Source organism: Telmatherina bonti, assembly GCF_933228915.1.
Source record: "Telmatherina bonti genome assembly, chromosome: 2".
Taxonomy (NCBI): domain Eukaryota; kingdom Metazoa; phylum Chordata; class Actinopteri; order Atheriniformes; family Telmatherinidae; genus Telmatherina; species Telmatherina bonti.
The window spans coordinates 32,951,167-32,965,990 of record NC_136620.1 but is presented as its reverse complement, the minus strand read 5'-3'; the positions used below and the strand labels follow the sequence as shown (position 1 = coordinate 32,965,990).

General features: G+C 38.2%; 1 protein-coding gene across 1 annotated transcript in view; it reads left to right on the top strand.

Moving 5' to 3' along the window:
* shank3a (SH3 and multiple ankyrin repeat domains 3a) overlaps positions 1-14,824 on the top strand; it is a gene marked incomplete at both ends in the record, with an annotated part of 166,955 nt that overhangs the window by 106,155 nt on the left and 45,976 nt on the right. The window contains one exon of the mRNA XM_079260672.1: positions 424-447. Within this exon, the coding sequence (XP_079116798.1) occupies positions 424-447 (24 nt within the window). The remainder of the gene's footprint in view (positions 1-423; positions 448-14,824) is intronic.

Below are 14,824 nucleotides of genomic sequence, written 5' to 3'. Positions count from 1 at the left end.
ATACATATATAAAATATATCCCTCAGTTGCCTACTGTTGCAGTTACTTTACATTGCTCCTGTTAATCTACCGTATTCAATGGCATGTATGTATTTGTCCATCATCCACAGTAATGTTTAGGATCTCTTGGGAAGTCCATGACAACATCGCTTATATCAGAAGGGTTTGTTGCAGACTTTGAAAATGCAAACCCTCTTATGTTCTCATCCGTCTCAAACGCAAAGCATATCATTCCTTCACAATGCTGTTGACTGCAAAGCAGTTAGTGAAATCTCAGCCTGAAAGTCATTCCAGCAATGTTTGAGCTTGACATTGTGAATTATCACTCTATTGACTTTATAAATGTGCTGTTTTCTGCTGTTTGCCGTGCTTTGCTTTCATGTGTCTGTGTGTGCTTTTGTCTCCATCCATGCTTCACTCAAGACTATGACTGTAATGACGTAGAAGGTAAACTACATAATGTTCCTCTCACCCCTGTGTCTTTCTCACACACCTGAGTGTGTCGACCTTGCACCTATAGTGAAACAGTTATTGGCCCTGTTTGAATCCACTGTGGAGATTTGCACACTCTCATTACAAATCTTGGATTTTTTTTTTTGCGAGGAGAGGATTTGCAAATTCAAACAGGTCCCCTTGTGCTTCTAGTTGTTGGTGTGCACACATAAAATGTGTTCTTCCTCCTCCATTAGAGTGCTTCCTCCCCAAACACACAACTGATTTTCTTCCTCCTCTTACCTCTTATCACCTGTCCACAGATACTCTGTTCCTCATTGACCCGAAACCCAGCATCCTGCCACTTCACATGCATCACCATAGATCAAACCCACTTTAGCTTAATGGAAACAGTTCCCTCATGTCCTTAGAAAGGCCAGAGAGAGAGTGAGAGAAAGGGCCTGAACTCATGCTGAGACCTCTTGTGTTCTTTCAAGATCTCCAGAGTGACAGGAAGTACAGATTATGGGTCAGTTTGGAATTTGAATTTGGATTTTGTATAAAATACAAAACGAACACACACATATTTACCCTGGTTGAACTTAATTGAACCACGTGATTAAATCACAATTGTTAATGATAAATTGACCTTGCTTTTGCAGCAATGATGTCTTCAAGATGTTGAGGAATAGAGTCATGCAAGTTTTGTTTAGTAGGGAAATTAGTTTCAGTTCTTTCACAGAAGGAAAGTTGTCACTTTCTGTTGCTTTATAACACAACAGAAATGTTTGGTTATGTTGAAACGTTTTGAGTCTTGATTGCCATCTACCTGCTCCACATCACTGTCACACTCTTTAAGCCAGTTTTTGATGATTTGAGGTATGTGAATCAGTTTGTTATCATCCAGGAAATTGGCACCACTTTGGGACGTGATTGGTCATTAAAACTAATACTGATTACCATGCAGTGTAATCAGGGACCAGGAAACCTTCTCAAAAACCACATCTCTGTGTTTCACGACTGGAATCAGGAAGTCAAAATCAGAGACTTTTTGAAGAATCCTCCATTAACATGTTTTAAACAAGCATAAAGGAGGATTTTTCTGGTCTGATGTGCACTTCTTGTGATCTTTCACCAGTTTATGCAGTTTTTTTTTTTTTTTTTACTCGTTTAGTTAGGGGGAGATTTAGCGGTTGCACCCCTTCCAGTATTAAGTATAGGCTTCCAAATACCCAGCTTGGAAGCTGTGAACAGTTTAGGCTGATATTGTAATTATCATTCAGTTATCACATCACAAATAGTTAAGATGCACGTGTGTGTATATGTGCCACCGAGATACTAATATATGACTAGCTGCTGATAGGAATATATGACTGGATAGCTACTGTTTATTCTTTTCTTAAGTCTTTGTACTTATACTTATAAAACCTCTCCTGAAAATTCAGAATAATTTATGCTTCTACCTTTGCATTTCCTCCGTCTCTGACAGACATTTATCAGGAGACCTCTTCCTGTATTCTTTATGACTTTTTCACAGAATTGTGTCTGTCTCATAGCAATACTGCTGTCATTTGCAAAACGATTGCAAAACCATGTGATAAGCAATTCAAACTGAACAACTCCTACTTGTTTCCACTGAAGGAAGCAGAATGATGCAGCATCGCCTGGAATTGTAATTTATACCGCTGACACGATTTGTATTGTAAATGTGATGGCTCAACGGCACCATAGTATGCCTCCATCTCCAGAATGGATCTGCTGACACTGTCTATAACCCAACCGCTAATACAAACGCTCAGTGTTGTGCCATTCTCTCATGTTGGCCATGCAGGAAACAAGCTTTCAGTGTCATGGCTGCCAGCACCATGGCCCAGCCAAGTAAACCATCTGGCTCTGTTATGCAACACTGACCAGCATAACCATTACTGGGTTGCATTAACTGCACCTCTATAGTCATCGGTATGACCTGAGCACAACATCATGCATGCCAACTGGTTGCTGAGCTCCATACAGTAGTTGCAGTTCAGTCACTATGTACAATGTCTGTTTGGATCAACACATAATTTTTATTGGAATTTATTTAGTTTATTTAGTCCATTTTATCTGTTTTTATTAAGTATAAAGGACCTCTTGTCCTGGTGCACAGAGTGCTTGATAAACTGCTTTCTTAGAAGTGGCTTGATACATCTTGAAATTAATCTTTTTTTCCATTTGTAAACATGAGAGTTGTTCATAAGGCTCTTTCATTTCTATGTATTCATGATTTGGTTGTCAAATACATTATGATTATCTTTGCATTCATGATTGTCAAATAGTCCCAAATCAAGACTTATGACTACATGCCTCTATATGTGTGTGTGAAGGTTAAAGTACAAGTAAGAATTTGTGATATTTTTTTTGCATCATGAAGCTAACTGTGATATAGCTTCTGACTAAAATCATGTTGATTCAGTTTTATTTAGCCAATTAGCACGCACCCCCAACCCGCTAAACACAGAGCTGCCCAGAGACTAATCGGTTTTTCCTGTTAATGTCTGTACAACCTTATTAATTGCCAGCTATACAAGAGGAGCATCCTTATGATGAGATCAGATTGGGTAAATCTGACTGCATGATGTGTCTGTTTGTGAGTGTCTGTGATGTAGATCAGTGTCTCCCCAACTTTCATTATTTGACATTGTAAAGAGACCAACTGGTGTTCAATATAGGCAGATAATTTAGATTAGATTAGATTAGATTAGATTAGATTAGATTAGATTAGATTAGATTAGATTAGATTAGATTAGATTAGATTAGATTAAACTTTATTGTCATTACACATGTACAAGTACAAGGCAACGAAACGCAGTTGGCATCCAACCAGAGTGCAATAAGCAACAAGTGCAAAGTAAATATTATCTGCAGTATGTACAAGTATTTTACAGCTGTGGCATGGAGTGATTGTCACAGTGTACTGATTTTGAGTGCTATGAGCATTAAATACAGATGGGTATAGGCTTTAAATATTTGTTTGCTGCAGAGTGAATGATTAATGAAGACTTCATTATTTTTTACTAGGAGTCATATTGTAGTTGTTATTAGTAGGCTTTAGTTTGGTCTTACAAGTTATTTATAGATAAGGTATAAGGTATTCACAACATAAGAATTGCAGAAGGTGATAATATCCTGTTTTTGTGTCTTTGTTTGAAGAAATGGATGCATTTCTGGACTCAGATGGTAAATAAAGTAGTTCTTTGTAGCAAAAATTGTCCTTACTTCTTCTGGACTATGAACATAACTTCAATATTGTGACTGTTAGTTGATTTTTTTGCTCATTGCTTATTGTTTTCTTGTATGTGGCCACTTACTGCCACAGTAATGTGGCAGTAAACAGCTACCAAAATACTTTTAACTCTATAGTATACCCTGATAAAAAATACCTTTACAAAATAGCAGAAATATCTGTAAACCCTGCTGTGGAAGTTACACAGTAGTGAATGTTGTGGTAGTGTGTGTTAGAAACTGTAGCTTGTTTATACAATAATTTCAGTTTGAGTTGTGGGGTTTTGCTTGCAGCACTGTGTTTGTCTATGTATAAAATGCATATAAATGCTTTATAGCTGACAGCCAAACCAGTGAGGATGCTGAAGAATACGCTGACTTTAATGATGAATATGATGAACATGAAGGTAAATTCAATGTTTATTTTTCTTTCTTAAATGACAGATGACAAATGTGTGACAACTGTAAAGTATTGTTTGCCATTCTGCTGCTGCAGATCCATAACTAGAAGGTAGTTTAGTTCTGTCTCATGATCCCTGTGAATCACTGACCATTTAATTACAGCTTTAAATGCGTTCTATGTTAATGGTATTTAAATTATATAGATAAAACAAAAAATATACTTGAAATTATTTGGATTGATGGAAGACTTTAATGGTCCTTAATGTTGCACAATTCCTCTTTTACGCTGTCTTATACATTTGCTCATATAACTCTCATGTACAACAACAAACAAGGTAAGATATAGTTTTAGTCTTTAAAAAACAGGCCCATTCTACCAGGTTTTTGTCCAGTTTTAAAACCTACTTGGAAAATCCCCCAGTCCTTAGTCTGTGATTGTCAGTCTATTGGTCTGTTTGTCTGCGATCAATGTCTCTAGAGAGCCTTCGTCCAGACAAACAGCCCTGCTCTCCACTATTTAGAAGGATCATCCACACTTAGCTCTCCCAGCAGACTGTGAGTCCTAGATAATAAGATCTGTTGGTCCTTCAGCACTCGCTGACTGTCAGCGGACCACAGAACAAGGAAGCTCTTAGTTTCTTGGTGCATGTTAGACTGCACGTATGTCTCAGTAAAACATGGCGATTAAAAGACAGAGATGCTTCTGGGAGTATCAAATTTAACCAGTTTGTGCATATATATATCTATCTGTACAGTCATGGTGTGTGTGTTTGTTTGTGTGTGTTTGCTTGATGATCCTTTTGGTACACTCCATCAATAGGCCCTCAAGGCCCCTGCCTACACTCTCTTGCATCGTCTCTTCATGTAATTTCCCTTATTCACACCTGCGTGTGTTTCTGCTCTTTGCCTTCATTGATGTAATCTGATCCCATCATTTGGTTGGACATCCCTTGAAAGGCCACTTATCCTCACCATGGTAACAAATAGGGACACATGCAACTGTAACCAGGTCACAGACACACATACACACGAGTGCATGTATGAAATTGCTAAAACTCACAGCGGTAGAATAACATATTTTATAGATATACAAAACAACATATTTAAAGGAGCAGATGTGTGTGTCAACATTCTGCACCCACACACTCCCATACAAAAGGCATTAGCAGCAGGTTTGGGACATTCTTCTCCTCAACAAGGTGGCACACTTGAGCGCATACTTCCGTAACAGTGTATTACATCTCTTGTGCGTGCACACACACACCACATATACCCTTTCCAAACGCCATTATAAATCTTGCAGACAGCCATGAAAATGAAACCAGTGCAAGTAATGTTGAGATTAGACATTCACAAACATGATTAATGGGGTTTGGCCGCACCCTGTGTGTGCAGAATATTAACGCTGCTGTGGGCAATGGAGGATACCTGGACAAGCTATAGGGACAAAAATACACTAATGCACACTTATATACTGGGTTTAAATGGGTTGCCTCAGGTCTGCCTTTAAACTGGGTCAGAAACCATCTTTTAGTGGGAACACAAAACGACTCGGCCATTTAGCTACAAAACCGCAAAGACTTTCAGGTGAACCCATTCTCTGAAGGTATGTTTCCCTTGTTTATTTTTTTCTCTCAACAACAATCAAGGCTAAAAGTCAGTGGATTATGTATATGAAATAGTTCATTCAGTACATTACATTTTTTATAACAAAATTTGCTGTCGTAACTAAAATTCACACGCATCCATCTGTAACCAAGCAACAGGTGTTCAGTGTATTTTGCAGCTCTGACATGTCATTTGATTAAATTATGCCTTTGGTGAGTTATTCGGGAAAATCTCTATTTATTTTGCTAATTTTAAACTTTGGATTTTAGAAAAACTATATTCCTGTATTTCTTGCAAATCAGTTAGGATAATAGACTCCATTCTAAGTGTTGGAAGTGGCCTAACTATCTTTGTCAGTTTCCCACAGTGAGCTCGGGGAGAATTAATTAGACTTTATCTCTGCCCGGTAGTTGCATTAAGAGCACTGTGTGTGCGTCAATGTATTTCTGTTAATGTGCAAGCAGCAGCAGCTCTCCATTGTTGTCTGCATCATGAGATGCATGTGGTGCACACTAGTGTGTATTAATGTGTACATCCTCCTGTGTAGTTTTCTTTGTGCAACACAGTGTAAGTAATTGCCTCCCACAAGTTAGATAAACTGCATCCTTCGAGTATTCAGCAACCAGCTGTCCTAATATCTGAGGAACACATGGTATTAAATGTTTCAGTCTTTCTGTTTTCCTACCTGTTGTTTACCTACTCACACACACCTACAAATGCACAGCGTACAGGTTTTCCTTTATAATAAGTAGCAGATGAACATAATGCTTGTTTAATTGTGGATTTCAAGCTGTATGTGCAAACTGGCTCTGCTATGAGAGTAGCCACTGATCGTCATATCTGTTACTTTTTAAATGCAAGTTTTCTATCTTGTTGAAGTCAGATTACCACTATAAGGGTGAAGCTTATTAACCCCTAAAAATAATTAAATTAATATCTATATAATATCTAATGCCTATGAAAGTCAAGTAAAAAAGTTTAAAAAAAGTCAAGTAAAAATAGTATCTTAATAAAAATCAACTTATGTTTGTTTTCAGCAAGCATTCATATTATACGCACATATATACTCATACATATACCTACACATACACATACATACATAATGATACTTAGCTGTATATAGCTCTATCCTGATACATATTTACATTTTCTACAAATATACACCTCTACTCATTCTTACACTCATGTCTATATAGACATTCACCCATGTATACCCCCACATAACCACTTACACATTCATGGACACACCTACCTATTGAAACATATTTTTCTAATGTGCGAAAAACCTGTGTTTGTTACCATGCCTGAGTAAATTCTAATAAAATATTTTCTTCTCTCAGCCCGCATGGATATGGCCTGTTAGTGTGGCATCATCCTGACAAATTACATGAAGATGCAAATGATCACCTCAAGTAACAATATCATTTCTAAATATTAATGTCTGGTAAAGGTACCTGTTATCTTCAAACAGGATATATAAGAAATCAAATAATGGAATAGTTAAAAGACATTGTAGTCACGATGAAGTCTGACTTAATGGTAAAATATCTGCACTAAAATAAGCTTTTGGTCTTGTAATGTGAACAATAAGGGGGAAACTTTGAGCCTTAGCTGGAAATTATAAGGCACTGTGCTTTGTATAATTTTTTTTTTAGTATGTGATTATGTCTAATATAATTTTTAGCCTTTAAGGCCTAAATAAGCTTAAAATTCCTAAAGCATTCTGACTTTATTAGTTTATGCAGTTCTTAGATCTAAAATAGTTTGTGTAAGCAGCTAGAGCCCACGAGTTAGAACCCCAGGATCATTTCACTTGGGACTAAATACAGATCAAATCCTTTACCATGCACTCAAAAGCAAGAAATGTTTGTGGGTTTTTGTACAAGGATAAACATGGTTTTAGAAAAATTATCACAAATTATCTTAAGACAGACTCCTCTTTCTAGGCAGCATGAGGCTTTTAAAGATGTTTTAAAAAAGGCAAATATAAATAAATGAATATATTCGTATATTTTTATGTTTGCTGACAGTATGTTCTCATGCCATTTACTAAACTCTTCAAGGACAGCTTTAGAAATCATTTAGACTCTAATAGAATAGTGTAATGTGTTTGAAAGCATTCGGAGAAAAAAAGTTGTCACTGATGAGGGGTTAAAGTTCACGCTTAATAGTCCCTAGGAACAGTTAATGGTATCAAAACTAGTCCTGGTCAGTCTATTAAAATAATTTTACTCATTAGTCACTCCAAGCTGTTTGTGTGTTATTGATACTGGACCAGGTCACGAGCCTTAGGCAAGGACGTTGCTGTCCAATCAGAATAGCAGCGGGGTGCAAAGTCCTGCCCACACTCTTACCTGCACCATGCTGACCACACCAGCTGTCCACCTATTGCACTTGCATCTTTTGTTGCTTCTTTCCATTCTTTATTTTCAGTTGCAGTTGTTTGTTTTACCTCATATTGTCCACCCTGGCTGACAAGATCTTCCCACACTTAGGCATTTATTTAAATTAAAACCGGCGCTTGCTTAACATGAATCTAACTGAGATGTAGCCTCATACAAAATGCTAATTACATACACAGCAGTTGCAGAGTTAATCGGTGTATGAATAAACATGAACAAGAACACTGTTGCATAAACAGGAGCCACTGACTGATGCAGATACATATTCAGCAGATGTACTGTCATGCTTTTGACTTACAATCACTCTATCATGTACATGTGTTTGATGCACACTGTTTGACCTGGACTGACACCAGATGGTTGCTGGCATCAGGCATTTCCTCACCTATGCACTTCCAGTTGTATTTGTTATCATGTTTTTATTAAAACTGTACTGGAAATGTCGTGTCCTTACTGGTGCTATAAGGCGGTGTAGCCTTTAGCAAATGTGGAAAACTTTCTGGCCTCTTTTTGTTAAATATAATGCATTTGGATTCAGAAAACTTTGTTTGACCCATACAGGCAAATTATTTGCAGCTTATCTCAGTGAACATTAAAGGCAAAATATGTCCGACACGAATCAATACACAGTACAAATTAAGGCACTGGAAGTAAAGAATCTGCAATAAAACAATAAATACCCATACCGGCTACGAGACATGTTCAGTTAACATTAAACAAATGACAATAAATATAATTTGGTTGTCCTCTGAGGAGCATGGTAGCGTTGGCCGGAGGGCACCAAAGCTCACTGGACAGCACATGGTGAGGGTCAGAGATGACTGTCTTTGCTTTATTCACTACCTGAATCTCCCAGAGGGAGTTCCATTTTATGGTGTGTTCAGACCAAACGCGTTTTGAGCGTCAAGAGCAGCAAGTTTCCATGTAAAGTCAATGTGGAGGCGCGGTAAGGGGGCGTCGAGCTGTCTCACGTCGCGTTTTGAGCGTACCGCGCGGAACACGCATCAACAGCCAGAGATGGGCAAAGCTGAACTTTGGCCGCTTGACGCGGGGCGTCAACCAATCAGAGTGACCAGCTTGCAGCTCCTGGAGGATTCCTGAGGTGAACCCAGACACGGGGCTGAGACCCTATTACTCTGTGCAATATTTAGGATAATCATTCCTTGCTAAAAAGCTGAATGATACTGATTTGGCAACGTAGCAGGATACGTTGCCTAGTAACGCTTTGTTTTGGGGTGGGGTGGCGGCTCTCTGCTGAATGCGGCTCTTCTTGCATTAACACTGACTATCACTGCCCTATGACAACGTCCTCTAGCTTTATTTATTAAATAAAACAATGCCATCTCTCTGCTGAATCTGCCATCATTCAAACTGACCGGAAGAAAAGCTCCGCCTTTCCCCCCTCTCTTTTCCGCTGCGTTAGCCACTTGCTCCAGACACGCGGCAGGAGCGTTGGGAGCGTTTTGGGCGTCGGACACAAAAGTGGCAGTTTAGTGACCAGCGTTGAGCGTTCAGTGTTTTGAGCGTTTCCGACGCCCAAAACGCGTTTGGTCTGAAAACACCTCTTTATTTGTGTAAGACCACTTCACAATAGTGTTGTCTCAGGGCACTTTACAGACACATCATTTCAAGCCAAGAGGAAAGTATCTTTGTCTGAGTCCGGTGATACATGCATTCTTTAACATTTAAGCTAATTAAAGAAGGATGAAGTCTTTTTTTTTAAATAAATACTATTTCTTCTTTTTTATATAAGTGTGAAACTTTAATTAGTGAACAAAAAGAAAAAAGAAAGCACTCATCACTACCTAAAGACACGGTGTAACACAGCAAAACCAAGAGTGTTGATTACATTTTTAGCCTGGCAATCACTGAAGCAGGTGGTTGGATGGTTTCCATGCAATGCTTGTGTTTGCTTGGATTCAGTGACCGACTAAAAGATGCTATCCGTCAGTACAGTGTTGACACTCAGGGCTGCAGGTGGTATATTTCTTAATTTCTGTCTGGAACAAGAAAAGCTGCTCTAAATGTTGGTTTCATGATATCCTGAAATAAAGTTTTATGTCTTAATAAGAGCAGATTCTTATCATGATGCTTTAAGTTTGGCCCATCTCACCAGAATGTTTGTAAAAGTTAAAATTAAGAGAACATCATGCTAAACATGGTCATGGTGGCGTCAACATACTGACACACAGGCTCCTTCGAGATTAGCTTTCTTATTAATATCTTTAAATACATAGTCATGTTCACTCACAACATGATGTGTCACAATTACACAATAATGATTAAAAAAACTACACGTATCTAAATTTGGTTTCATATTTCTTTTGTTCAATAAAGCTACTGTAGCTCCACCAAACAGTCTGTTTGGTTTCGTCCTCCTGCTGCTTTACTTGACTCAAACCCATTAATTGCAATGATGAGACACTGAAAATACATGGCTAGAGTAAAAGTCAGTGTTTATAGTTTCAGTGTATGAAGTGTTGTACTCACAAGTTGTGGTTCATTTTGCGTGATGTGTTGCTACCCAGAACAAAACAGCAGTGTAAAACCTGGACTGGACTGTAAAACTGTTATACTGTGAAACTGGGCTGCCTTTTGTCAATTCAGTTCAGGCGCACTCTTAATCAGCAACAGGAAACGTTGTTGTGTAATTTGTAACATGAGCACTGGTCAGTTCTTATGCGCAATTATCACAGCATCAATCCCATCGTCTATACATCACCTTGACTGTTTGATCAGATTATCTATTGGGGGATTCATACCTCAACATTAAATAATTTTTCCATTTTCTCCGATATAGCCGAAACATACAACAAGTAATTTGTGAGCATAAAACTTAGTATTCATAGCGGAACAATAAAGAAATACAATGTCATAGTTAGTAAGGATTTTGGTAATCAAATTTGGGGATCATATACGGTTTTAGCATGTGGGCGTGCATGTTGAACATAAGCCATCAAACTTTTGTTGTGTTTCTGTACCAGGCTTTCATGTGATTTTTGCTGGAAGGGAGAAAAAAAAAGCCAAATCAAAGAGTTGGTATTTGGTGGACTGTTCTATTTTTGTCTCCACCTGAATGTCGCTACACAAGAAAAAAGCTTGAGAAATGGAATAAAAGACAAATAAGAGTCAAAGAAGAAGTATGTCATGCAACTCCCCTTTAAGCTTGCGAGGGATGCAGGGAGGGAGAAGATGAGAAGCGAAGAGGGATCCCTCTGAGTCATCCTTGGAGTTTTCCTCCCTCCTCTCATCCTCCTCCTCCCAGTATAATTTACAACACTCCCGCCCTCCTCGCTTTCCTTCCTTTTTCTTCCTTTGTTCAACTTGTTTCTGTGATTCACAAAAATCTTTTTCATAGTTTACATATCTCTTTTGATTCCTTTATCTTTTCTGAAACTTAAGACCTTCAGGTTTTCTGCTTGTTTTTGTCTCACTGTGACTTTCAGTGGAATACTGATGAGATTGCACCACTCCCCCATCCTCTTCCTAGCAAAGGAAGCCCTCTGAGGATGAGCATGCAGAAATCCCGAGCACATATTTGACTCAGAACAGTGTGACTGTACCTCCTCCTTGTTATTTATTGGCTCTTTACTTGATTCAGTCCTGTGTCTACTCTGGAGTCCACTTGGCCTTTTCCACACCAGCCTCTTAATCGCCTGTCACCTCTGTTCCTTTTTTCCACGTCCACCTTCATCCTCTTCATTAAACTTTATTATCTCACTTATGTTGCCCTGTTTGTTTTTCATTTTTATTTAAAATTTTAATAATTTGCTTCTTGGTCTGCTTGCATTTAAAGCGTCCTCTCATTTTCTCGTAGCGCCTAAACATTCACTCATTTTGTTCTCAATGACCGTTATTGCTGTGGACAGCACACCATCCCCCTTGTTCTCACTTGTTTGTAAGTGTGTGTGTGTGTGTGTGCAGGCATGTGCTATCATGTCTTCTGGTCGTGCGCCACTTGTTTCATAAAGATGCTACACTGCTCTCTCTCTATTACACTGAATTGAACTGAGGTTTAATAAAGACTGCAAGGATCCAAATCTAATAACGGCTGCACTCTGCTTATTGGAATGCTCTCGCTCACCTTCACACACTTAAGCACTCACACACACTCAACACTCCTGTATACTCACACCATCCGATGACTGATACATAACACTTATTTTGTATTTTTAAAAATCCATAATCAGCAGTTTTATGTTAATCTTCATTTAATCCTGCAAGACAATGAATAGTACTGTAAGGTGTGATCAGTAAAGAGCTATATGTGTGTGTTTTATTTGTGGGAGCTGATTGTGAGGTTAAGAGTCTTTTTTTTTCCATAAGAGATTTCTGTCCAGTTTTTATTTAAAACATTAAATCATGAATTGGTTTATACTTTTAAAACATTATTTCACTGACATGATCACGCCTCTAATCAGAGCCTTAGTTAACATTGGTCATTTTGTTGCTATTTTGAGATACTGCATTGTACTATGAAGAAATTATAGGAATAAAATGTTAAAATCTATTATGTGTGAGAAAAATGATTTCCTCACTCAATGTGTAAGGCTATATTTTCCCTTTCATTTTAAGGTCAGACCAGTCTTTTTTTAATATCAGCCGTGGCTTTGTCTTTCTGCTCCAGCTTGTCTAATGCAAAGGCCACACACACCCAAGCTGCGTGTTTGGCTTCCTTTGAAACAAAGCTATTTAGATCACAGAATAACATGTTGCCTGACTTCTGTCTTCTTCAGCACTGCCAGGATTTGACTGCCAAGGAAATTTAATTTTATCCTTTGGTCTATGACTGTCCCCCATCCAGTCTTCAGTTGTGCTATGGTTAAACGAGAAGAGTCATTTCTGTTGCATAAATTACAGATTCTCTTAGAAACTGTTTAGACAAAGTTTTTTGGACCATTGTCTGTAACCTAATTAGAGGAAAATGCATCCTCATATTTATAATTGAAGATTCATGAACGTAGATCCTACTCAACGTATTTTCATTTTTATATTCATAAACTTTACACATCAGTTTAGTTACAATAAATTTTTAAAGATAATCTTTATCTTGATCCAAATGAATTCAACTTCATTTATTTAGCGTCAAATCACGGCAATGCCATCTCAAGACGCTTTACAGACTGGAAAAAAAACATAATAAAGCCAATTCATAATAGACTATATAAGGAAACCAACAAAATAATGTCCATTTAGTGAAATTTTAAACTGTAAATTTATTTTCATGTCTTACATACTTCTCTGCAGTACTGGTTGCAGTGGGGGTTTTTTTTTGGTTTAGGATCAGAGTATTGGAGTGAACAGCAGGGAGCAGCAACAGAATGATGACAAAATTGTAATAGCTTGTATTTTATCAGAGAGCTCCTGGTCAATTTAATATCACTGAGCCTGTAAGTGAATGCAGCTTCTGTATAACAGCAAACTGCTGTCATCTGTTAACTGACTGATTTTCTGCATTGTATCTGCATAATCCAACAGTTCAAAATATGGCTGCAAAAAAAGTGCAGCAATTTAAATTACTTATTACTTTGAACTTCACAAAATTATATCTGTCCAATGACCACAGTAAGAAGAAAGAAAGAATGAAATGATTAAAAAAAAAAAAAAAGAGGCCTACAGCACCTTGAGGGACAAACTGGTGATGCATGAAGTTTTCTGAAATGTGTGCTGCAGCTTTTTATTCCAGCAGCCAGGAAGTAAATCATTGCACATCTGTATCTCTGTGAAATTCTGTCATGGCATGTTGAGAAAATCAAGGTGTATTACGGCTCTGGCAGACTGTCCATGGGATTTCTGCCTGAATCAGTGTGAGTGCATCAGTGGCAAAAAGCCACAAGCCTCTATCAGAACAGCTGCATCCTTCATTGTGGTGTCTGCAGGCTAATAGAGGAGTTTGATGCATCCGCTGTTGCCGGGCAATAATGTGGTTGAGTCAGTTTAAAAAGTCTACTCTTTCCCATCAAATGCCGTTTGTTCATTCATAAGAGTTTTTATTTTGTTTGTTTGTGTATGTGTATGTGTGTGTGCATTTGGTTTCTCGAGTACAGAGAAACAAAGATCAAAGAAAAGATGGTTTAATCAATCAACTAAAAGTATAAAATAATCAAAGCAAAACAGGAATTAAGATGAGTTCAATCCCTCGTCACACATACACACAGAAACATCCTCACACACACACTCACACGCATTGGTACAAGGGTGCATTGAAGCATGCTGGCAGGGCGTGTGAAGAGTATAAATAGCTCTGCATCCTCACTGATGCTATTTTTAAACCAGGAGTCGTGACTGACTTAACCAAGGGCAAGACAGATTTGTAACACACACAAAAAGAATAATACTGTACTACATCTTTCACCAGGCAGTAGACTTCCTGGTAAGTCATGAAAAACCTAGCATCAAATGGGGCTTACATTGGAGAGAGGGATGGAGTAGACACACATCGCACTTTCCCACGCTAACATGACAAAACAAAAACATTTTATAATACAAACTTGACTTGACTCCTTAGTAATAGGAATATTTTTATACTCACCATGCCCCCATAATCAGGCCAGCTTAGAAAAAGACACCAACAGCGATGCCTCATCTGGCTAGCCAGATTAGCATGCCTGCTCTGGCTAGTTAGCGGGGGGGCACCGCTGCTCCATATTGACACTGCCGGTGTTTTTATCTCTTGAAGCTAAGCTGAACACCATGCAGGTCACGGTGACTGGCTGTGA